The sequence below is a fragment of the Salvelinus alpinus genome, chromosome 12 (assembly GCF_045679555.1).
Source record: "Salvelinus alpinus chromosome 12, SLU_Salpinus.1, whole genome shotgun sequence".
NCBI lineage: Eukaryota > Metazoa > Chordata > Actinopteri > Salmoniformes > Salmonidae > Salvelinus > Salvelinus alpinus.
The window spans coordinates 4,466,157-4,492,890 of NC_092097.1; the positions used below are offsets into that span (position 1 = coordinate 4,466,157).

The 26,734-nt window shown below is 43.9% G+C and overlaps 1 protein-coding gene across 3 annotated transcripts in view; it reads right to left on the bottom strand.

The window, feature by feature from the left end:
* Positions 1-26,734, bottom strand: part of LOC139535387 (zinc finger E-box-binding homeobox 2-like) — a 49,264-nt gene extending 22,530 nt beyond the window's left edge. Inside the window, exon 1 of one of the 3 annotated variants that reach the window (XM_071334743.1) lies at positions 26,477-26,734. In XM_071334743.1, the coding sequence (XP_071190844.1) occupies positions 26,477-26,537 (61 nt within the window). In that variant the 5' untranslated portion in view covers positions 26,538-26,734. The remainder of the gene's footprint in view (positions 1-26,476) is intronic. The other 2 variants (XM_071334742.1, XM_071334745.1) reach the window with 2 other exon arrangements.

Genomic DNA, 26,734 nt, shown 5'->3' on the forward strand with positions numbered 1-26,734 from the left:
TTCAGGCAATGCAACAGGACTGCGAGCAGGGGGTCTAGAGGATTAGAAAGTGCAGAGCGCCAATCTACTGTTATCTATCGAGCTACATCAGTGATAGGGGATCGGGGTCTCATGAAGGAAATGCACAGCTACAGTCCAAACCACAGAAAGGGTTAACAACGGATGTACCTGTACTGTTGTTTAGTCTCATTTTGACTCACTTCACTCACTGTGTTGTGAAGCAAGGGGAGGCTGAGAACAGAATAGGACAATAGGAGAAGGGGAAGATCGGCAAATAGATAGAGTGTAGAGTTTTGGCTTAAACTCCCAGTTTGATTTTAAACCGAAACCTTTTTTCATCTTTGGTTTACCAAGTCTTCGACAGGGACTTCACATTAGGATGTTACAGTGTAACACCTGATCTTATGGCAACGTACACAAACAACAATTATCCAAAGTCATCTAGATAGCAAACCAAGAAAACCTCACCTGTCCTGTCCCACCATTTCCCCTAAACTTCTACATTTGGAGAAAGAGAGATATGGTGTGAGAGATTAGCCTATATGGATGTGTTTGGGTCTGTGTGTGTGTACTTGTGTGAATGCATGTACTTGTGTGTACAGTGCAGTCGGAAAGTATTCAGACCCCTTGAGTCTTTCCACATTTTGTTAGGTTACAGCTGTATTCTAAATCTACACACAATATCCGATAATGACGAAGCAAAAACAGGTTTTTAGAAATGTTTGCTACTTTATTTAAAATATAAACAGAAATATCACATTTACATAAGCATTCAGACCCTTTACGCAGTACTTTATTGAAACACCTTTGGCAGTAATTACAGCCTTGACTCTTCTTGGGTATGACACTACAAGCTTGGCACACCTGTATTTGGGGAATTTCTCCCATTCTTCTCTGCAGATCCTCTCAAGCTCTGTTAGGTTGGATGGGGAGCATTGCTGCACAGCTTTATTCAGGTCTGTCCTGAGATGTTCGATCGGGTTCAAGTACAGGCTCTGGCTGGGCCACTCAAGGACATTCAGAGACTTGTACCGAAGCCACTCCTGTTGAAGTTTGAACCATCTCCCCAGTCTGAGGTCCTGAGTGCTCTGGAGCAGGTTTTCATCAAGGATCTCTCTGTACTTTGCTCCATTCATCTTTTTCTCGATCCTGACTAGTCTCCCAGTCCCTGCCGCCGAAAAACACCTCCACAGCATGATGCTGCCACCACCATGCTTCACCGTAGGGATGGTGCCAGGTTTCCTCCAGATGTGACGCTTAACATTCAGGCCAAAGAGTTCAATCTTGGTTTCATCAGACCAGAGAATCTTGTTTCTCATGGTCTGAGAGTCTTCAGGTGCCATTTGGCAAACTCCAAGCGGGCTGTCATGTGCCTTTTACTGAAGAGTGGCTTCAGTCTGGCCACTGTACCATAAAGGCCTGATTGGTGGAGTGCTGCAGAGATGGTTGTCTTTGGAAGGTTCTCCCATCTCCACAGAGGAACTCTAAAGCTCTGTCAGATTGACCATGGGGTTCTTAGTCACCTCCCTGTCCATGGCCCTTCTCCCCCGATTGCTCAGTTTGGCCGGGCGGCCAGTTCTAGGAAGAGTCTTGGTGGTTCTAAAATTCTTCCATTAAAGAATGATGGAGGCCACTGTGTTCTTGGGGAACTTCAATGCTGCAGATATTTTTTGGTACCCTTCTCCAGATCTGTGCCTCGACATAATCCTGTCTCGGGGCTCTATGGACAATTCCTTTGACCTCATGGCTTGATTTTTGCTCTGACATGCACTGTCAACTGTTGGATGTTATATAGACAGGTGTGTGCTTTTCTAAATCATGTCCAATCGATTGAATTTACCACAGGTGGACTCTAGTCAAGATGTAGAAACATCTCAAGGATGATCAACGAAAACAGGATGCACCTGAGCTCAATTTCGAGTCTCATAGCAAAGGGTCTGAATACTTATGTAAATAAGGTTTTTCTGTTTTTATTTGTAATAAATTTGCAAAAATGTCTAAAAACCTGTTTTCGCTTCGTCATTATGGGGTATTGTGTGTAGATTGCTGAATATTTAAAGCAAATCAATTTTAGAATAAGGCTGTAACGTAACAAAATGTGTAAAAAGTTATCAAAACTTTGAAATAACACATATGGAATCATGTAGTAACTAAAAAAGTGTTAAACAAATGAAAATATATGTGATCCGATTCAGGAAACTAGGCATATGTTGCATGTCACAACTACACAGGAGAGCCGTTTGAACGTAAAAAAATGGAAGTCCCAGAGTTATCTCTGCTGCAGAGGATAAATTATTTAGAGTTAACTGCACCTCAGATTGCAGCCCAAATAAATGCTTCACAGAGTTCAAGTAACAGACACATCTCAACATCAACTGTTCAGAGGAGACTGCGTGAATCAGGCCTTCATGGTCGAATTGCTGCAAAGAAACCACTACTAAAGGACACCAATAATAATAAGAGACTTGCTTGGGTCAAGAAACACGAGCAATGGACATTAGACAGGTGGACATCTGTCCTTTGGTCTGATGAGTCCAAATTTTTGATTTTTGTTTCCAACCGCCGTGTCTTTGTGAGACGCTGAGTTGGTGAACAGATGATCTCTGCATGTGTGCTCCACCATGAAGCATGGAGGAGGAGAGGTGATGTTGTGGGGGTGCTTTGCTGGTGACACCGTCTGTGATTTATTTAGAATTCAAGGCACACTTAACCAGCATGGCTACCACAACATTCTGTAGCGATACGCCATCCCATCTGGTTTGCGCTTAGTGGGACTATTATTTGTTTTTCAAAATGACAATGACCCCAAACACACCTCCAGGCTGTGTAAGGGCAATTTGACCAAGGAGAGTGATGGAGTGCTGCATCAGATGACCTGGCCACCACAATCACCCGACCTCAACCCAATTGAGATGGTTTGGGAGGAGTTGGACCGCAGAGTGAAGGAAAAGTAGCCAACAAGTGCTCCGCATATGTAGGAACTCCTTCAAGACTGTTGGAAAAGCATTCCAGGTGAATCTGGTTGAGAGAATGCCAAGAGTGTGCAAAGCTGTCATCAAGCCAAAGGGGGGCTTCTTTGAATAATCTAAAATCTAAAATGTATTTTCATTTGTTTAACACTTTTTTGGTTACTATTTCATAGTTTTGATGTCTTCTACAATGTAGAAAATAGTAAAAATAAAGAAAGACCCTTGAAAGAGTAGGTGTGTCCAAACCTTTGACTGGTACTGTATGTATGTGTGTGTGTGTGTGCATGCATGTGTCTGTGTGTGTAAATGGAAAGGGGATACCTAGTCAGTTGCACCACTGAATGCATTCAACCAAAACACTCTGAATCAGAGAGTTGCGGGGGACTGCTTTAATTAATCAACACCCACGTCATCCGGGGTGCAGTTGTTGTTGGGTTTTAACTGCCTTGCTCAAGGGCAGAACGGCCGATTTTTCCACCTTGCCAGCTCTGGGATTCAAACCAGCGCCCTTTCGGTTACTGGCAAAATACCTGCCGCCCCTCAAATGTCAGTGAGTGGAGTTGTGCACATTTTCTTGAGGTGTCTTGCTTTATCCCTGTGCAGCTGTGCCTTGCCTGAGCTCTGTTCTATTCCGTGTAGAGCGGTGGGATGTTGGGTTGGGTAGGAATGCAAGGACACATGGAGGGACCAGTCCCACACACTCACCACACACATACACACAAACACACACCACACCGCATATGAATCAAAAACCCAACTCCAGTTCAGTTCATTAACTGCTCTGTCATCTCAAAGTCTCTCACACCACTCTATAAATACCTTACTTTCCCCCAAAAAATTGTTTTCCTCTTTTTTCAGCACATGAAAACGCTTTACTGCATCTTCCAGTTCTTTCTGATGTGGGCTCTTTATTTTGTACATTTGAACAAACCACACAATGGTGGTTCCGCGTCGAGAATATTAAAACATTCTCCTGGGGGAAGACAAAAGGTTTGAAGTTTTAATAGGGTAGTCTTAAATAAAACTCCTCTTTGAGTTTAACAGCTATATAATGTGGGACAGTTATGGGTTTAGTTTCTAGTTGAATTGCAACTTCTTTTCTGTTACGGTCCGAGAGATCAGGGGGCTGAGGTCTGACTGGTATGCCTGGTATCCACAACACTGAGTGAAACCACAAACGGCTCCCTATTCCATATAGAAACATTTGTCTCTCTACAACATCTTTATGATCTAAAACATCTGTATGAGATTAGGAATGAGGTGTTTTCACAGCAATACAAATACAGACACAAAGGAATAAACACAAAGGAATGAAATGTTGCATTAAAATCATCAAAGACTTCATGCTTCATCGACCAAAACTAAATCTAGACAACAGAAGGATCAGATTTAAACATAAAGTCAAGATCTATAAAAGGTTGTTTCTCTGAGTTGTTCTTTGCTGCATGGTACTCTTGGGTGACTCAGCACATCAGCAAGGAGAAAAGGAAACATTGGACATTGTTGGTCACCGCCTTTCAAAGTGTGTTGCATTATGGGGGGGGGGGGGAATGGTCTAACTTGCACTTACATGTGACTACATGAACTTTACAGAACTCGTGTGATCAAAGGTCGACTGCAAGTTTCTGCAGTTGCTCTTCACCGACTTCACAGTAGCTTCACCAATTTCACAATAGAGCCTGTGGGAGGCTCTATCGTGAAGCAGTCATTCGGGTATTTTGTTAGACTCAAGCGAACGTGACCAAAGAGGTGACTGAAACAGGAACCAACTTTGCCGCAATTCATGTGAGGCTTTCTCTCTCACCATTTGATTTCTTTTTTCCGTTTATGAGACTGTGATATGGAGACATGTTTATTCCGACATTATAAAGAACAACTGTTATTAACGACGCTGCACTGAGCCTTGCTGTTGGAAAACCACATCAGTGTCCGACTTTCGGGTTTCGCAGACGCACCTCCCCCGACTTCTCTCCTCTATAGCCGGTTGCTTTCGCCTTACCACTCAAACGTCAAACGAGCCCCATGACTCTTCCACTCTTTCCCTCCTTTTACACACATACCGGGCACCCCCCTCTGGTACATACCGGTATTACATTGTTTCAATAGACCCTCTTTCACAGTCATGTCACAACTCAGCCTCTGTTTATCATTTGTCTTGGTGATGCCGCCCAGGTGAATATATGAAGAGATTTTTCACAATTCATCTTTCCTAGATGCATCCTCTCTCCTCTCCTCCATCTCAAAACGCATTGGAGAAGAAAGTCTGGACCATGGACCTTCTCCTTCAATACGGTTGAAGGAGGAGAAAAAGAGAATGCAAGGAATCGTCACAAGACGAATTGAGTCATGGACTATCTGGCTGATATTGTACTTCATTTAACACCAATATATCGGGCCTTGCTATAGATATGACCACACACACACACACACACACACACACACACACGTTGTTGGTAGGATCACACACACACTCTGATAGGATACAGTGTAAACTGAGTCATGTGCTTTCTGCTCTGTGAGAAAACTTCAGTTCAGTGAGCTGCTGAAGTGTTGAAGTGCTTTCTAGAATTTTGAGTTGATGTCTAATAAAACGACATTAAGGACTTTTTACCTCCCAAACAACCTGGCGTGTGTGTGTGTGTGCGCATACGTGCATGCACGTGTGTGTGTGTAGTCATGTGTGATTGCGATTGTGAGCGTCTGTCATATGTGAGCATGCTCGCAACTGTGTGTCTGTGTGTGTGTAGTCATGTGTGATTGCGATTGTGAGCGTCTGTCATATGTGAGCATGCTCGCAACTGTGTGTGTGTGTGTGTGTGTGTGTGTGCACTAGCGACAGTGCATTCATGTGTGTGTATTTGTATGTGTGTGGTGATGTGCGTGTGAAACAGAGCCAACACCTTGAAAAATCGACTAATTAAACTGTGCGAAAAGTGCAGAACCCACCGCACCAGAGAGTATGTGCATGTCATTACTGCCTGCATTACTGACACTGACCCAGATCGAGAAAAAGAGAACAGAACAGAGAAAGAGTGAGAGAGAGAGAGCGAGCGAGAGTGTGTGTGCATGTGTCCATGCACGCGTGTGTGTGTGGCAAGGGATAAAAAAAAAGAAATAAAAAAAATCTATGGAATAAAAACTCAAATTCAACCAGAAAAAAAAGGGTTTGGTTTAAAAAGCGAACTGGGAGTTTAAGAGTATCTTTGAAGTATATCACAAGCCCTGTGACTGGGATTAGAGCTGTGTTAAGTCGAAGCAGAAGTTGTGTGCCTGGCCATGGGGCTTTGATGGCTGCGCTGTGGTGTTTGAAGTGGTTAGCAGAGGGATGGGAGCAGCGTGTGGCGTCAGTGGGACAGACGGGAGGCAGGCGGAGGGGGAGGCAGGTGGGAGACATGGGAGAGTTGGGGAGGGAGGGAGGGGAGAGGCAGGGAGGCGACAGCACGGGGCTGGGGAGCGGGGGGGGGGTGGAGGGGAGGTAGAGTGTGGGGAGACCCGACCACGGGGCAGGGAGAGAGAGAAGGAGGAGGAGAGAGAGTGTGACAGAGTAGCTCCGAGGGGGAGCAAGGGTGGCGACAGCACCGGCTGAGGGGGATTCAACCAGGGTGGAAAGAGAGTGAGAGAAAAGGGATAGAGAGGAGGGAGGAGGAGAAGGAATGCTAGAGAAGAAGAAGAAGAAGGCTGAGTGCCGGCTGTGGTGCCGGCTGGGTGGTTTTCAGATCCAGGGTCTGGGACCAGGCACAGTCAGAGCTCTGATATCATCCACACACACATACTGTGATGATGCAACCATCCTCAGATACACGTCCAATACGTGTTAGAACCCTTCCCCTCCAATGTGCGTGTGTTTATGAGTGTGTTTATGAGTGTGTGTGTGTGTGTGTGTGTGTGTGTGTGTGTGTGTGTGTGTGTGTGACCACTGCTCCATGACCACCGTGACAAGAGCCTGAAGAAAATTCACTATAGGTTTCAATATGTGTTCTCTCTACCTCTGACGGAAAATCCTGCTATTAGGTACCATGACGAGTGCGTTAAAAAGTAATTTGGGGTTTCATATTCATGTTAGCTATACTGCAACTATACATGTTGCTTACGTTGAACACCCCTGTGACCTCTCTCGAATTTGTTTGATTTCTCAATTTAAAAAAAATGTTTTACGTAAGCAATTCAATTCCTCAAACGTCAGATAATCCTATTATTTCACAGTGATAACCAGAGGTTCCCTTTCAGTCAGTCGGTCAACTCGGTACAACAGCTATGGGGAGTTTGCTCGCCAGCGCCCTCTACTGAAAAACATTAGAATCATGCCGGACAATGCCAATGAACACCGTGCCTCGCCTGAAGCCTTCCACAGCTGATACACCCGAGACACGGATTCATTCCTTCAATTCTTCTGCTCTTCACCTCGAGCTGGGCAGAACGATTCACACATTTCTTTTAAAAAATAACATTGAAACGCAGAGGCATATCAGGCCGCAGATATTGAGATGAACGAGATGCAAGACCTCGCTCTCACACAGTTACACACAGTATTTTTTGTGCATGTGCACGGGACCGCTTCTCACTTTTCACAGCGTGGTAGCCAGGGCACCAAAAGAGCAGAGAAGTTGAGCTTCGCGCATTAACGCTCTTAGTTGTTGTGGAAATTGACACACTATGCGGTTTACTTTCTGCATCTACGTCATATCGCTGAGTCTATCTTCATGGAGGGTCAATTTGTTAGTTATTCTTCTGCCTGTTTAGCCTCGCTAACCTGACTAGCAGGCTGTTAAGTTCAGGACCTTGCCCACAGTCATCTGGTTTCACAGTGTCTCAGAATGATACTCACGTGTGTTGCTTTGCATTTCTCATCTGGGTGCATGCTCAGGCTTCCCTGGATCGAACCAGCTCGTGCGACAACTGTTGCTGGCTGCGTCCAAGCTCACTCGATAGGCATGTAGCCTTAGAAGGCTTGGTGGGACTGAAGTTGACTTTCCTCTCCTGAGTGACTGTACCTCTGTGGAGTTGCAGGATACTGGGGTGGATCTGGGCTCGTGGCCGGGTCACATGAAGCTATCCTCCCAGCATGGTGATATAGAGCTGGCTGATATCTCGTTTTCCTTCAGTGTTACACAGGACTCATGTTCGGATGACGACACGTTTGAGACAGGCTTCGGGGGTCGCTCATTGAGCTATGTCGCGGAGCGGCTGTTTCCGTCCCCCTAAGGCAGAATGCGTCTTGGTTCGGTGGGAAATAACCGCCACCGGTGCAGGCCGCAGTCAAGTCAAATCAAATGTTATTTGTCACATGAGCCGAATACAACAGGTATTACCTTACCGTGAAATCCTTACTTACAAGCCCTTAACCAACAATGCAGTTCAAGAAATGGAGTTAAGAAAAGATTGACTAAATAAAGTTAAGTAAATAAAATAACAATAATGAGGCTATATACAGGGGGTGCTGGTACCGAGTCAATGTGCGGGGGTACAGGTTAGTCAAGGCAATTTGTACATTTAGGTAGGGGTAAAGTGACTATGCATAGATAATAAACAGCGAGTAGCAGCAGTGTAAAAACAAAGGGGGGGGGTCAATATAAATAGTCCGGGAGGCCATTTGATTAATTGTTCAGCAGTCTTATGGCTTGGAGGTAGAAGCTGTTAAGGAGCCTTTTGGACCTAGCTCTGGTACCACCTGCCGGGCGGTAGCAAAGAGAACAGTCTATGACTTGGGTGACTGGAGTATTTGACACGTTTTGTCGATGAGCTAAAGACCTTAATGGGGCCAGCCGCATTCAGCCAACCTGATGTTGCATGGGTCTCCCACTTCATGGATGTGGAGGGGATGGAGGGGGCAGGGCTTGTCTACACGCCTCCGGTGGAAGGGAAGCTAGCTGACTACCTAGCTCCGTTGGCTAATAAAGTTAGGCGAATTGAAACAGCACGAGCCTGCATTCAAAACAAATATCCCCCCTCCCCCGCATCCCATTTCCCATTAACATGACGGAGACTCACGCTTGAGCCTTTTACTTTCGGTTTTAGTCCACCAGCTTCAAACAGGTGTAAAAACGATGTTTTTTGTTATTGAAAATATATTTCACATCGATTTAGATGGTACAATGATTCCCTACACTATTCAGTGCCTGTTTTCTCACATTACCTGACATTACCTGAATTTTAGGAACCGGGAAATTACAGAGCTCCCCGGTTTCCACGGTTTCCACTAGACAACACAGCCGCAAAGTCAAAACAGCTTTCACACTTTGACTACAGAAGCCGGCCCGGCGGGACAAATCAATAGGCGAATCTCACATCCAAACACAATACTGGCGGCTAAGTAATACTGTGAAACACTATCATTCCACTATTACTGCAGATATATTATAGACATTTTCAGAAATTACATTGCAAAAAAAAAAGATCCTATGTGTAAAACCGTTAAGCCTAAATTTCTCACACACAGTTTCCGGCCTCAATGATCCTGTCATTGCTAAGGATCAGTGTAGTTCTGGTATGATAGGGGGTATCATACCAGAACTACACTGATCCTTAGCAATGATTATTTAATCAAAATGTCTCGTCTTAATTCTGTAGAAAGCTGAAAAAAGAGCTTCTGCAGTTCATTCCATTCACAACATTACTGTTTATTGCTCTCTGCTATTGATTAGCAGTTAGAACGTCTTTGGTTAAAACATATCCTTAACCACAGATCTAGGGTCAGATTAAACCTAACCAGATTATCTGACTCCGTACCGGTGATTATGAGCAGCAACTTCGATCTATTTAGTTAGAATCAAGCAAATTTTTACACCGTAGCACAAGAGTTGAAGCGCTTTTCACTATATAAAGAAAGATGTGTGACATTGTGGTTGGGAACAGCAACTTCTACCTACTCCATTAGAATCTGGCAACAAACAAAAAAACGTTCATTTAACTAGGCAACTCAGTTAAGAACAAATTCCTATTTACAATGATGGCCTAATTGCGCTACATAAATACAAATGTGTTGTTCAGGTAAGCCCAGCTGCTAGGTAGTGTCTCCAATTGCACCCTATTCACCATAAAGGGCAAGAGTTTTGACCATGGCTCTGGCCAAAAGTAACACACTATATATTGAATAGAGTGCCAGTTGGGATGCACACAGTCTTCCTTTATCAGTAACACCACAGGTGAAGGGCAGCTGATGGAATGTGTTCTCTCCCTGTAGGTGGGAGTGAGGGCACGGCAGAGCAGCTGGTCTACAGGGCAGCTAGTGTACAGAGCATATCAAGGTGGTACCTGTTGATCACAGGTACTGAGAGGTAGGAGTAAAGTACACCCAACAGCCAAGTCTCTGCCAATGCCAATGCCATGCTCTCTCACTGTCAGCTCTGAGTTCACCTGTACTGCACTGTAACTGGTGTGTTTGTATGTGCATGTGTAAGTGAGAGTGCGAGAGATAACAAGAAAACTGGCGAATAGGTAAAGAGGGAGGAGAGAGAGAATAAGCGATAGTGGTAAAAATGACAGAGAAGGATTGAGGGAGAGAGAGACAGACAGGGACATAGAGGGAGACACCAAGCAGCAAACATTCACAGGACCAGATTAACAAATCATAGCCGCCTGTTTTTTTTGGGGGGGGGAGGGGGGGGGGGGAGACTCAGTCAGGCTCTCAACCTACTGTTGACAGTGAGAATACACAAGGTGCATTTTTAAATAGTGTTACGCATCAACAGTTTCTCTTATGTCACTCAATTAGGCATGTCAGCTAAAATTGATAAATTAGTCTAGCCAGCTATCTAAACTTGTAGTAGAAATGGCTGAATACCGACCGGGCATGCAGGGCATATTCCCAGGGGCCCTTAATTCCATGGGGCCCCCATTCATTTTTTGTTAGTCACTCTCACTCAATAATGTCACAGTGGAATTATGTTTTTCGAAATTTTTACAAATTAATTACAAATGGAAAGTTGAAATGTCTTCAGTCAATAAGTATTCATGATTTTTGAATGACTACCTCATCTCTGGACCCCACACATACAGATAATTGTAAGGTCCCTCAGTCAAGCAGTGGATTTTAAACACAAATTCAACCATAAAGACCAGGGAGGTTTTCCAATGCCTTGCAAAGAAGGTGTTACGCGGAGTGGAACAGAGGAACCCAAGAGCAGACTCAGATGAGGAGACTGGGATGAAGCAACCAAGGTATTTATTGAAACACGGGAAGAAGATGGAGTGCAGGCCAGGGGAAGCTTGGGTGGGTTGCAGGAAACCAGGTGCGGAGGTTGAGGCTGGAATGAGAGGGGTTGGGACAGGGTAAGCAGGTCCAGGGGGGAATCCAAGGGAGTAGTAGAGTGTGGAATCCAGGACAGAGTAGCAGGATGACGAGACGTGGGACTGGAGACAGCGACCAGAGTCAGAGCGGGCAGAACTGTAGCGGAGAGGAAAACAGCGTCAGGCAAGGGAAAACAGGCACAACAGGATCTTAACAGGAACAAACGGCTAGAAACATAGACTGACTGAGCAGAGATTACGATCTGGCAGCACGGAAGTGGCAGGGATGAGTATTTGTAGAGGTCTTGATTATGGAACAGGTTGCAGTTGGTGGGGATCTGCTCTGACTCCAGCACACCCGTCGCTGCCCACACAATCACACAGAGAGGGAGAGAGTACTGGGGGAGTGGCAGCAGGTCAAGGAGACACAGGATGAGCAGCAGAGGGCGTTGCAGGAGCAGATGTGACAGAAGGGCGCACAATTCAAATAAATATTCAAATAAATAATCGTAAAAAATTATGGATATTAAACATTTAGGTACATACAAGTGTCTTAAAGCAGTTAAAAGCTTAAATTCTTGTTAATCTAACTGCACTGTGTTAAGCGGAGCAGCACAGGGTAACCCAAGAGCAGACTCAGACCAGGAAACAGGGATGAATGAACCAAGATATTTATTTTAACACGGGGAGAGATGAAGTGCAGGTCCAGGGAAGCTTGGATGAGTTGTAGGAAACCAGATATGGAGGCTGAGGTTGGACTGAGCTGGGTAGGGACAGGGTAAACAGGTCCAGAGGGGAATCCAAGGGAGTGATGATGAGTTGAATCCAGAACAGGGTAGCAGGGTGGTGAGATGTGGAACAGGAGACAGGAACCAGAGTCAGAGCGGCAAAACTGCAGTGAGATGAGAAACAGCGTCAGGCACAGCAGGATACAGGATCTTAAATAACAACAAATATCTAGAAGCAAGACTTGATTATAGAACGGGTTGCAGCTGGTGGGGAACTGCTCTGACTCCAGCACACCTGTCTCCAACCACACAACCACACACACAGAGAGAGAAGAAGAGGGAGAGAACTGGAGGAATGGCTGCAGGTCAAGGAGACACCGGATGTCCACTAGGGGGTGTAGCAGGAGCAGACGTGACACACCGTCCGATTTACAGTAGGCTTTAAAGCGAAAGCATGCCATGCGAGTGTTTGAGGACGGCGCCCCACATCAAAATATTTTTCCACCAGCACAGGTTTCATAAATTCACAAATAGCAATTAAATATTCACTTACTTTTTGAAAATCTTCCTCTGATTTCTCATCCAAAGGGTTCCAGCTACAACATGTAGTGTCGTTTTGTTAGATAAAATCCGTCTTTATATCCCAAAAAGTATGTTAAGTTGCCGCCATTGATTTGAGTAGTTCACTCGTTCAACATGCAGAGAAAGGAATCCAAAAAGCTACCGCTAAACTTTGTTAAAACAAGTCAAAATACGTTTCTATTTAATCCTCAGATACCCTAAAATGTAAATAAAATATAATGTTTTATACGGAAAGAAGTATGTTCAATAGGAAAACGATATTAGCAGGTGCGTGTCCTCTTCGTCACGAGCGCATACACGAATTTCCAAGTCTGCGTCCTTGTATCAAAACTCATTATTCTTCCTCGTTTTGGAAGAAACAAGCCTGAAACCTTGAACAAAGACAACTGACACCCAGTGGAAGCCGTAGGAATTGCATTCTGGGAGCTAGATTGGGGTCTCAAAAAAAGAAATTCTGGTTGGTTCTGGTCGTCCTCCCTAACTCAGTTGCCGGATAGGGAGAAAACCACTCAGGGGTCATGAGGCCAAAGGTGACTTTATCCATCTTCAATTTTCTCCTATCACAGCCATTAAACTCTGTAACTGTTTTAAAGTCACCTTTGGCCTCATGACCCCTGAGTGGTTTTCTTCCTATCCGGCAACTGAGTTAGGGAGGACGCCTGTATCTTTGTAGTGCCTGGGTGTATTGAAGGTAACATCCAAAGCTTAATTAATACTCAAAGGAAGTGTGAGTAACCACAATGTCTGTTTATCCATCTTCAATTTTCTCCTATCACAGCCATTAAACTCTGTAACTGTTTTAAACAGACATTGTGGTTACTCCACAATACTGACCTAATTGACAGAGTGAAAAGAAGGAAGCTTGTACACAATAAAAAATATCCCAAAGCATGCATCGTGTTTGCAACAAGGCAATAAAGTAATACTGCAAAAAATGTGGCAAAGCAGTTAACTTTTGTCCTGAATACAAAGTGCTATTTTTGGAGCAAATCCAATGGAACACATTACCTAGTACTGCTCTCCATATTTTCAAGCACAGTGGTGGCTGCATCATGTTATGGATATGCTTGTAATTGTTAAGAACTGGGGAGTGTTTCAGGATAAAAAAGTTTTATCTAGAGGAAAACCTAAATCACTATTTTTTACACCAGACACTGGGAGATTAATTAAGGACAATAACCTAAAACACAAGGTCAAATCTACACTGGAGGTGCTTACCAAGAAGTCAGTGAATGTTCCTGAGTGGCCGAGTTCCAGTTTTGACTTAATCTGCTTCAAAATCTATGGAAAGACTTGAAAATGGTTGTCGAGCAACAAAATCTCGCTTAGGGCCCCCAAAAGGCTAGTTCTGGCCCTGTCTCTCCCCCAGTTACCCACATGGGCCCGCTACCTCTTCTCCCCCCCCGTCTGATGATTAGCAGAGCGGCATCAGGCAGTATCAGGCTGTCTACACTCATTGAGAGTGGGCTCCTAAGTCCTCCTGTGGTTGGCAGTTGCAGTAAAAAAAGAAAAAATATATACTACATACAGTTGAAGTTGGAAGTTTACATACACTTAGGTTGGAGTCATTAAAACTCATTTTTCAACCATTCCACAAATTTCTTGTTAAACAAACTATAGTTTTGGCAAGTCGGTTAGGACATCTATTTTGTGCAAGACACAAGTAATTTGTCCAACAATTGTTTACAGACAGATTATTTCACTTATAATTCACGGTATCATAATTCCAGTGGGTCAGAAGTTTACATACACCAAGTTGACTGTGCCTTTAAATAGCTTGGAAAATTCCAGAAAATGATGTCATGGCTTTAGCAGCTTCTGATAGGCTAATCGACATAATTTAAGTCAATTGGAGGTCTACCTGTGGATGTATTTCAAGGCCTACCTTCAAACTCAGTGCCTCTTTGCTTGGCATCATGGGAAAATCAAAAGAAATCAGCCAAGACCTCAGAAAAAAAAATTGTAGACCTCCACAAGTCTGGTTCATCCTTGGGAGCAATTTCCAAACGCCTGAAGGTACCACGTTCATCTGTACAAACAATAGTACACAAATATAAACACCATGGGACCCGCAGCCGTCATAGCGCTCAGGAAGGAGACGCGTTCTGTCTTCTAGAGACGAACATACTTTGGTACGAAAAGTGCAAATCAATCCCAGAACAACAGCAAAGGACCTTGTGAAGATGCTGTAGGAAACAGGTTCAAAAGTATCTATATCCACAGTAAAACGAGTCCTATATCGACATAACCTGAAAGGCCGCTCAGCAAGGAAGAAGCCACTGCTTCAAAACCGCCATAAAAAATCCAGACTATGGTTTGCAACTGCACATGGGGACAAAGATTGTACTTTTTGGAGAAATGTCCTCTGGTCTGATGAAACAAAAATGGAACTGTTTGCCATAATGACCATCGTTATGTTCGGAGGAATAAGGGGGAGGCTTGCAAGCCAAAGAACACCATCCCAACCGTGAAGCACGGGGGTGGCAGCATCATGTTGTGGGTGTGCTTTGCTGCAGGAGGGACTGGTGCACTTCACAAAATAGATAGCTTCATGAGGTAGGAAAATTATGTAGATATATTGAAGCAACATCTCAAGACATCAGTCAGGAAGTTAAAGCTTGGTCACAAATGGGTCTTCCAAATGGACAATGACCCCAAGCATACTTCCAAAGTTGTGGCAAAACTGTGGCAAAAAGGTGTGGCAAAAATCTTCTGACCCACTGGGAATGTGATGAAAGAAATCGAAGCTGAAATAAATAATTCTCTCTGCTATTATTCTGACATTTCACATTCTTAAAATAAAGTGGTGATCCTAACTGACCTAAGACATGGAATTTCTACTAGGATTAAATGTCAGGAATTGTGAAAAACTGAGTTTAAATGTATTTGCCTAAGGTGTATGTAAACTTCCGACTTCAACTGTATATAATATATACTGTTTTGTATGTACTGTGTGGCCCCAGAGGCTTCACCCACTGTAAACCCCTGCATTAATCTGGCCCGGTACATCCATGTCCACTCCTAGCAGGTGTAATGTTTACAGCACTGTTGGGGTGATCAAGACAAACGTCCTGAGCAAATGCCCACCTGTTGCTCTCTCTGTTGATACAGTCCAGATCAGAGCAAGATCCTACCCACACCATGCCCATCCAACCTCTAGTTCAACATCTAGTTCCCTTGCTAGTCAACAATGACATCAGTTTTGTAAAGAAGTCAGTTGGGTGAAGTTTGGTTATACACCCTGCCTCTCTCCCCCCTTCTTTCTTTCTCGGTTTCTCTCTCTCTCTCTCTGTTTCCCTCTGTTTCTCTCTCTCTCTTTGTCTCTCTCTCTCTGTCTCTCTCTCTTTGTCTAGCTCTCTCTCTCTGTCTCTCTCTCCCTATGTCTGTGTATCTGTGTCTCTCACTGTCTCTGTCGTGCTCTCTGTCTCTTAATTCAATTTAAATTCAAAAGGGGCTTTAACGACATGGGAAATACGTTTACATTGCCAAAGCAAGTGAAATAAACAATCCAAAAATGAGAAGAAACAAAAAATCAAACAACAACAATAGAAATGAACAGTTTAGGTTGCAATCACAAAGGTTTGAACAATATAAAGGCATTTCAAATGTTATGTTAACAGCTTTGTCTCTCTCTCTCTTTCTCTCTCTCTCTCTCTCTCTCTCTCTCTCTCTCTCTCTCTCTCTCTCTCTCTCTCTCTCTCTCTCTCTCTCTCTCTTTGCCACTCATCTGGGTCTTGTAACACATGACAGCTGAAGTAGGGTTTGAGGTGTGATTAAACGGCACATATCTATAAATTGCCAGCCAGCTAGTCAGCCAGCCAACCCTAGCCGGCTGACTAGCTGACTGGCTGGCTGTTTGAAAAACCTCTCTCTGCTAAACACATGTACATGCAACACAGTCTGCAAAGTTAATGCAGATTATTTTCACCTGCATGGGGCATTCAGGATGGAGCATGCAAAATAGCAACCCCAAATGGGACGTGTTGGCAAAGTTGTGTCATTGCAGTGGTAGCAATTGTCCCATATGTGTCAATGTATCAATAGGATGTGGATTTTTTATCTTCATACTGAATGAAAATAGCTACATCTAAATGAGTGAGAGACCACAGGAAATACAGTTGAAGACTTGAAGGTGTGAATATTGCCTATGACAGTACACACACCTCCCCAGTTATGTTATCTGTGAGATCTACTGGTCCCTGCTACAGAAAAATACTAATAGGCCCTGTTACTAGCCCTCTTCATGAGGCTCGACACAGGCATCAGACCCAGTGAGCGAGAGGGATGGAGGGAGAGGAAGGATGATAAGAGAGGATCAAGTGCTGTGGTCAGGGTGAGGGATGGAGTGAAGGAGCAAAGGAGGGGTGGAGAGGGTTGGGTCGGAACAGAGCAGAACTGGATAGAACTGAGGACCAACTCAAGCCTGGTGCCTGGGCTTGTTGCTGTCTCACTCTCCCCTGGTCTCGCCTTCCTACCACTGTGGGAATCTGGCCTAACTCAGTGCTGCAGCTACACAATTTGAGAGTATCTTACAAGTAGCTCAGTGACGAGTAAAAGTCTGTATTTCATATCACAGTACACCTGCTGTATTAGAAATAGACTACCAAAGCAAGTACTGTGTGATGACAAACAGTACAATACCTTAGAATAGACTGTATTATACTGTAAAAAAGGTAAATGCTAGCATAATCATAATGTATTAATGAACAGATGAATGAAATTCATCGAGGGGAGGGGTTTGTATTTCACAGTATTTTACTGTAATTACAAGGGATTGGTGCAAGCAGGTTGGCTGCTTGATAAAGTGTTTACACATTACAACATATTATTGTATATTTGGTGTTTTATATCACCTTAACAAAGGCTTCCAAACTTCAAATAAAATAAAATTGTATTGGTCACATACACATATTTAGCAGATGTTATTGCGGGGGTAGCGAAATGCTTCTGTTCCTAGCTCCAACATTGCAGTAGTATCTAACAATTCGCAACAATACTCACAAATCTAAAAGTAAAAGAATGGAATTAAGAAATATATTAGGACGAGTAATGTCGGAGTGGCATTGACTAAAATACAGTAGAATACAGTATATACATATGAAATGATTCAAACAGTATGTAAACATTATTAAAGTGACTAGTGTTCCATTATGTACATGTCCATGTACATAGGGCAGCAGTCTATAAGGTGCAGGGTTGAGTAGCTGGGTGGTAGCCGGCTAGTGATGGCTATTTAACAGTCTGATGGCCTTGAGATAGAAGCTGTTTTTCAGTCTCTCGGTCCAAGCTTTGATGCACCTGTACTGACCTCGCCTTCTGGTTGATAACAGGGTGAACAGGCCGTGGGTTGGGTGGTTGATATCCTTGGTGATCTTTTTGGCCTTCCTGTGACATCGGGTGCTGTAGGTGTCCTGGAGGGCAGGCAGTGTGCCCCCGGTGATGTGTTGGGCAGACTGCACCACCCTATGGAGAGCCCTGCGGTTGCAGGCGGTGCAGTTGCAGTACCAGGCGGTGATACAGCCCGACAGGATGCTCTCGATTGTGCATCTGTAAAAGTTTTGAGGGTCTTAGGGGACAAGCCAAATTTCTTCAGCCTCCCGAGGTTGAAGATGCGCTGCTGTGCCTTCTTCACCACACTGGCTGTGTGGGTGAACCATTTCAGATTATCAGTGATGTGTACGCAAATGAACTTGAAGCTTTTTACCTTCTCCACTGCGGTCCTGTTGATGTTGATAGGGGCGTGCTCCCTCTGCTGTCTCCTGAAGTCCACGATCATCTCCTTTGTTTTGTTGACTTTAAGGTTATTTTCCTGGCACCACTCCGCCAGGGCTCTCACCTCCTCCCTGTAGGCTGTCTCATCATTGTTGGTAATCAGGTCTACTACTGTTGTGTCGTCTGCTAACTTGAGGATTGAGTTGGAGGCGTGATTGCCACGCAGTCATGGTTGAACAAGGAGTACAGGAGGGGGCTGAGCATGCACCCTTGTGTTGAGGATTAGCGTAGTGGGGGCAGCCCAGGACCCAGGTGCACAGGGTTCAGACCCAGGGCCTGAGCTTAATGATGAGCTTGGAGGGTACTATGGCGTTGAAGGCTGAGCTTTAGTCAATGAACAGCATTCTTACATAGGTATTCCTCATGTCCAGATGGGATAGGGCAGTGTGCAATGCAATGGCGATTGCATCGTTTGTGGATCTATTTTTGTACCTTTATTTAACTAGGCAAGTCAGTGAAGAACAAATTCTTATTTTACAATGTTGGCCTACCCTGGCCAAACCCTCCCCTAACCCGGACGACACTGGGCCAATTGTGATACAGCCCAGGATCAAACCAGGGTCTGTAGTGACACCTCTAGCACTGAGATGCAGTGTCTTAGACTACTGCGCCACTCGGGAGGATGTGAGGGCCCTGATCTATTGGGGTGGTAAGCAAATTGAAGTGGGTCTAGGGTGTCAGGTAAGGTGGAGGTGATATGTGACCCTTAACGACAGAATGGTCGATATGATCCTGACGACAGAAGTGAGTGCTACGGGGCGAAAGTAATTTAGTTCAGTTACCTTTGCTTTCTTGGGTACAAGAACAATGGTGGACTGAGGTGGGAACAGCAGACTGGGAATATATGTAAACACTCCAGCCAGCTGGTCTGCGCATGCTCTGAGGACGCAGCTAGGGATGCCGTCTGGGCCGGCAGCCTTGCGAGGGTTAACGCGCTTAAATGTTTTACTCACGTCGACCACGGAGAACGAGAGCCCACAGTCCTTGGGAGGGTGTTGCGTCAGTGGCTCCGTGTTATTTTCAAAGTGGGCGAAGAAGGTGTTTAGCCTGTGGCAGTGACTACAGGGCAAAACAGACCAAAAGAACATGGCAAAATGCTCAACCATTTCATGTTTAAGACTTGCTGCAACTCTAATCTGTCCCCTATACATTTTAAATTGATGGGTCACTACAACCACATAGGAGCTAAATTGGTACAGCATTCTCACTTACAGGTGCGACAAATATAGCCTCTTACAAGACACGCCTCCAAATATGTTAATGAGCCAGAAACAACAATACCATACACCCACTAGTGGTCAAAAAGTTTTAGACGCTCTAAATATACGTTACGGCACTGTATTCTGTGGGGTGGAATTAGAGTACCATTCAAAATACAGTAATTTTCCCACAATGCACCATCATTTACAGTATGCTGCAGTCCACTAGCGGTCAAAAGTTTTTTGCCGCTCCAAAGATACGGTACGGCACTGTATTCTGTGGGGTGGAATTAGAGTACCATTCAAAATACAGTAATTTCCCACAGTGCACCATAATTCATAGTATGCTGCAGTTAAATATTTCAGAGTTGTTTACTTTTGATATTTACCTAAAATTACCATATAAATTCACGTTTTTCGTTAGGGTTAGGGTTAGGGTCACTCACTCTGCTGCTCATATAATACCACAGCATCTCCCTCTCTCTCTCTCTCTTTTCTCTCGATGTGTTTTTCACTCCTTTCGACTTTCTCTCTCTCTGCCTTCGATTCTCTCTCCTGTACTCATGCCCCCTGTGACAATTCTGTGCCAGAGAAAGACACATTTGGGCACACACACACACACACACACACACACACACACACACACACACACACACACACACACACACACACACACACACCACGCAACATGCACACACACACACACACACCACGCAACATGCACACACACACACACACACACACACACCACGCAACATGCACACACACACACACACCACGCAACATGCACACACACACACACACACACACACACACACACACACACACACACACACACACACACACACACACACACACACACACCACGCAACATGCACACACACACACACACACCACGCAACATGCACACACACACACACACACACACACACACACACACACACACACACACACACACACACACACACACACACACACACACACACACACACACACACACACACACACACAGCTGGGCCCCAGCTGCACACAAAGACTGGGGTTTGGAAATCAATGAAGGAGAAAGAAGAAAAAGTGGAAAGAGTTTAAATAAATTGGCACCTGAAAAAAGAAGAAACCGAGAAAGAGTGAGTGAGGGAAAGAGAGAGAGAGAACTGTGAGGAAAAAGTTAAATAGACTATCAGCTCAACAGTACAGCACAGTTGTAAATGAATCCAAGATCAAGTCGTAATGCAAAGAGGTTAAAGGGGGATGACTCTTGCTGCATCTTAGCACAACATGAACTCTTCTATCAGTCCACCTACTCAGAGACAGTGCTGTGAGATATAATATGTGTACACTTCATGAATGTACCTATTTATTTAGGCAGTTGTTATTGCGATGCCATGCATTATGATGCACCACACACAGTTCACTAGGCATTACAAATGTGCTTATATGCATTTATGAAGAAGGTATTCATAGGACGTGCTAACAATGTCACACATTGAGTGCAAACGCGTACCTGCATCACCATGCTTACAATCGTTCTCATATCAAACTAGGGAAGTCACATCTTTTGAAATTGTACACCATTTTCAATGGACTTGTCTCCATGAATACCCTGTAACATGACCTCCTGCAATCTGGAGACGATGGACAGCAATAGTCTCAACTTTGGTTGATATCTGTGGACATTGACAGTTTTATTTGGAAGACAGAGACTGTAATCAATAAGCGTCTTGGAGACAGAAGAAACGATGTCATAGCTTCTCTTTTTTTGGACAGACACTTTAATCTCTGTCTGTTGTGTTAGTGTTGCCAAATTCATTTGGTTTTATCTGAGGCCCCACTCCTCACATACACATTCTCTCCGGCGGTTTCCGCACACACACACACGCATGCACAGACGCACACTCAAGCACACACGGCTCCCAGAGAATGGAAGCTACAAAAAAAAGGGAGATTAAATAGTCCCATCACCTGATCATTCTTTAGACGGCAATTAAAAATGTCCCCTTACCATCTCTTGCCATCAATATTTTTCTATGAGGCAACTATGCAAATATACATAGTTCAAAAATCTTCGAAAACGTTCAATATTTAGGACTGTTTTCATGTATTTTCTTCCCTAACTTCCATCTGTTGTACATTTTTGCATTAAGTCCTGTACCAACACAAGAGGAGACGTCAGCAAACATCTGAGGCTACATGTGTCGGAGCCATTTCACCTTGTCTTGTTGTGTGAATGAACAAAACACATATCCCAGGCGTTATAGTCCTCTGAGTCGTATTGAATCACATTGAATTCAGTCACAAAATCGTGTTGGCAAAATGACCTTCTTTTAGGAACATCTCCTTGATCTTAGCTGCGACAGTCACAACACCATTTCACTTTCAACGACAGCTGACCCCCAAATCCACAAAGGAAAGTCATTGAACTTCTTTGTCTCAGAAACCACAAGCAAGTTCTGACCATGCCTCTAAACACAACATGCATCATCAAAATATACACACCTAAATCTCTTGGTTTGATGAGAGGAACTTCCCTGATCTACAAGTAATGTGGCGCTTGCTGTTTCTAGTTCCTTGTAAGTAATTACGGTAATATGTCTTTTTTTTGGACTACCTTTGCGTTAGTGTGAGTAGAACTGTGAAAAGGAGGACCTGGGAAGACGGGCGCTATATTTAACAACGGAGGGGACGGTGTTGGGAGGCGCACAAGCGACCACACACACCTCGCTCTGCCTCAAAATGGGGAACACTCCTAGCAGTCAACTGTTGTGTGTGGCCTACATCTCATCACAGCCATAGTTCAAGTCAACGTTGCATGAATTTAACAGTAGCCTACAAGCAGCTCAGTTGCAACTAAAATGAAGTACACCTGCTGTGATAGAAATACGCTATCAAAGCAAGTACTGTGTAATGACACAAAGTACAATACCATAACATTTACTGTATTATATTGTGAAACAGTAAATGCTACCGTAATCGGAATGAATTAATGAATGGATGAGAAGGGGTTTGTATTTCATAGTAGAGGCCTTAACAAAGGCTTCCAAACGTGCAGTGACTACAGGGCGAAACGGAACAAAAGGACATGGCAAAATGCTCAACCATCTAAGGTTTAAGGCTTGCTGCCACTCCAATCTGTCTCGTGTACATTTTACATTGATGGGGTCCTATAACCACATAGGAGTTCAATTGGTACTGCCGTCTCACTCATATGGGCGCAACAATTATAACCTCTTAAAGGCACGCCTCCAAATATATTCATGAGCCAGAAACAAAGCCATGGAGGCATGCCTAGGCATTTTTTTAATGCTCTCTACTTGTCAGTGTTCCAAATGGGACATTACCTACTTTTTTACCTAAACATGCTAACACCATCTGATAGAATTCATAGCAAGCAGTGCACTGGAATGACGTTCAGATGAACTGGAATGACATTCACTCTCATGGGATGGGTGGCCGAAAATAAGTAACTGAAAGCCACACCCCCAATAAGTCATTTACATTTAAGTCATTTAGCAGACGCTCTTATCCAGAGCGACTTACAAATTGGTGCATTCACCTTATGACATCCAGTGGAACAGCCACTTTACAATAGTGCATCTAAATCTTTTAAGGGGGGGGGTGAGAAGGATTACTTTATCCTATCCTAGGTATTCCTTAAAGAGGTGGGGTTTCAGGTGTCTCCGGAAGGTGGTGATTGACTCCGCTGTCCTGGCGTCGTGAGGGAGTTTGTTCCACCATTGGGGGGCCAGAGCAGCGAACAGTTTTGACTGGGCTGAGCGGGAACTGTACTTCCTCAGTGGTAGGGAGGCGAGCAGGCCAGAGGTGGATGAACGCAGTGCCCTTGTTTGGGTGTAGGGCCTGATCAGAGCCTGGAGGTACTGAGGTGCCGTTCCCCTCACAGCTCCGTAGGCAAGCACCATGGTCTTGTAGCGGATGCGAGCTTCAACTGGAAGCCAGTGGAGAGAGCGGAGGAGCGGGGTGACGTGAGAGAACTTGGGAAGGTTGAACACCAGACGGGCTGCGGCGTTCTGGATGAGTTGTAGGGGTTTAATGGCACAGGCAGGGAGCCCAGCCAACAGCGAGTTGCAGTAATCTAGACGGGAGATGACAAGTGCCTGGATTAGGACCTGCGCCGCTTCCTGTGTGAGGCAGGGTCGTACTCTGCGGATGTTGTAGAGCATGAACCTACAGGAACGGGCCACCGCCTTGATGTTAGTTGAGAACGACAGGGTGTTGTCCAGGATCACGCCAAGGTTCTTAGCGCTCTGGGAGGAGGACACAATGGAGTTGTCAACCGTGATGGCGAGATCATGGAACGGGCAGTCCTTCCCCGGGAGGAAGAGCAGCTCCGTCTTGCCGAGGTTCAGCTTGAGGTGGTGATCCGTCATCCACACTGATATGTCTGCCAGACATGCAGAGATGCGATTCGCCACCTGGTCATCAGAAGGGGGAAAGGAACATGACCGCACTGAGGCATATCTCACTATGCTTCTATGACTATATGCACCATGCCACTGCCTTCTTCATCTGTTCATTTAGCAAAAAGACAACTCAAAATCCTGAGTGGAAAAGCAGCTGTCTAAGGCACTGCATCGCAGTGCTAGAGGCATCACTACAGACCTGGGTTCGATCCCGGGCTGTATCACAACCGGCCGTGATCAGAAGTCCCATAGGGTGGTGCACAACTGGCCCAGCGCTGTCCGGGTTAGGGGAGGGCTTGGCCGGGGTAGGTCGTCATTGTAAATAATAATTTATTCTTAACTGACTTGCCTCGTTAAATAACGGTTCAATAAAATAACAATTAAAAAACAATCCAGTGCCTTTATCACAGTCAACACCTACAGTATATTTTAGCTGTAAAAATGCTACATTTTCTCTCAGCCTCATGGCAAAATGTGTAGAATAGCATGTAATTATCTATAAAACTGCACATGTTCCTTTCTGCCCAATGGCAAAACGTGTAGATTTGCAGGAAATTAGCTTTAAAATAGCAAATTCTTCTCTCAACTTCATGGCAAAAAGTGTAGAATAACATGAAATGATCTATAAAACTGCAACATTTTCTTGTTGCCCCATGGCAAAATGTGTAGAATTGCTACTGCTACAGTACCATGCACCACTAGTGGTCAAAAGGTTTTTGGAGCTCCAAAGATAAGGTATCATGATAAAGCAATTATTTCCCCCACACATTTCCCATAATGCATTTACAGTGTTCTGCAGTAAAACGTTTCAGAGTATTTTGTTGTTGATAATACAAAAAAATTACAGTATAATTTACAGTTTCTCATTGCAGTGTGTGTGTGTGTGTGTGTGTGTGTGTGTGTGTGTGTGTGTGTGTGTGTGTGTGTGTGTGTGTGTGTGTGTTTGATAATCACTTATTTTCTCCACGATGTGAGAAAGTGGCTTTTACGGTCCCTCTCAAGTGTGTGTGTGTGTGTGTTTGATAATCACTTATTGTCTCCACGATGTGAGAAAGTGGCTTTTACGGTCCCTCTCAAATTTGTGTGTGTGCGTGTGTGTGTGTGTGTGACTCCCTGTAGCACTCTCCGGCTTCAGCTCCACTTGTCACTGTTAAATGATTGACATCAGCAGCTTGATGAGAAGCTATTCAGTATTTACATATGAAAACACTGAGCTACCTCAGTAATAACCTACATACATTACAAATAGATTGTTATAACACGCATGTTTTAATTGTAGACTACAAGTGTGGGGAAATGAGGAAGGACTTGGAGATGGCATTGGTAAATCAATTGTCTTAATTGAAATGTAGTTATTTTTGTTTGTTTGAAAATACAGTTAATCAAATAGATGAATATATTAACTTGCAATACTCGCGCAATAAAAAAAACGAATTGTATATTATAATACAATGCGTTTTTATTTGGTAAAGGAAAGTCAAAAGTATTTATCTGTTCTATTTTTCAACTCATTTGAATGATGTTATTCTTAATCATTTGCTAAATATAAATGATGCAGGAATACAAATATCTATTTTTGATCAATGGATCACAATAGTAGGCCTCTTAGGATTTTTTTGTAAATAATCGTTTAATTTGTTTGTATACCTACCCTGTCCAACTCAGTCCCTTTACTCTTGGTGTCTTTTGTCGTGTCTAGAATAAACGTTTTTTTCTGTTTGGGTGATATAACCAATACAACGCTTTTAATAATTGTAACACGTGTTTCAATTGAGTTATTATATTCAAAACCAGTGATTATTATGCGCGCAATGATCACTGTAACCAAAATGTAAGCCTGTTATGCATTGTTGTCTTGGAGGAAATATTGCGACCTGTTGCATGACAAATGCTGCTGTTCTTGTCTACCCCTTTCTTCTTTACAATATACTTTACAAGTGTTTTAAAATAAATACATGGATATATTACAACAATCACGGAGAGACAAACAAAACGAACAAAAAAACGTGGGAGCTAAATCTTATGACAATAGGCTACAGTTGAAAATATGTACTCATTTTCAAACAAGGCATTATACTTAAATATAAGAACGTCTGATTATAATTAATTCTAATAGCAACACTTGGAAACGTATGGGTCTATCAGTAAGTAGCCTAAAGATGTGCAGTTTCGCACTGCATTCACGTTGCCGCACAATTCTGGAATTTTAGGGTTATTTCTGTACTGGCACGTGTCTACTCGTTAAATTTACCATGTTTCGCTGTTTTGCAAATCTCTCTCTCTAAACATGCCATCAATTGCTGTTATGGCAAAAATGCATAATGATAATATCAGTGACATCGAAACCACATGTTCATACTTCTCTAGAATGTGCTGTTATTTTCCAAAGTTTTTAAATGATAAAAAAAACTTCTACTTAGAGAAACCAACCCGAGTCATTTACTATTCGATACTTTTCAATACCGTCGCAATAATGAAAGATCCGCTACACCATGAGATGTGAACGACATCACAAGGACGTGATAACAATGTGTTCAAACAACTTCAACTACACAATGCGCTGAACAAGTCATATTCCATACCTCGATTCCTTCTTGGGTTCGCTTGCTTCCTTCGTTTGCCCCTGCTCTCCTCTGCCATCATGCCGCTCAAGGCTCCCTTTGCCCGAATAAGCACTTTTTGGAGTGTCGGTGCGTGAGAATTGACAACGAATGGTGTGAAACATTGCCTTCGTCCGCAGCCCTTCTGTAACCTCAAGTCGATGAGCTGAGCGCAAGGAGAGAAGTGAGTGATGTCATTGGAGAAGGTTAGTCCCTCCTGTCCGTGATGTAGTGAGTGGA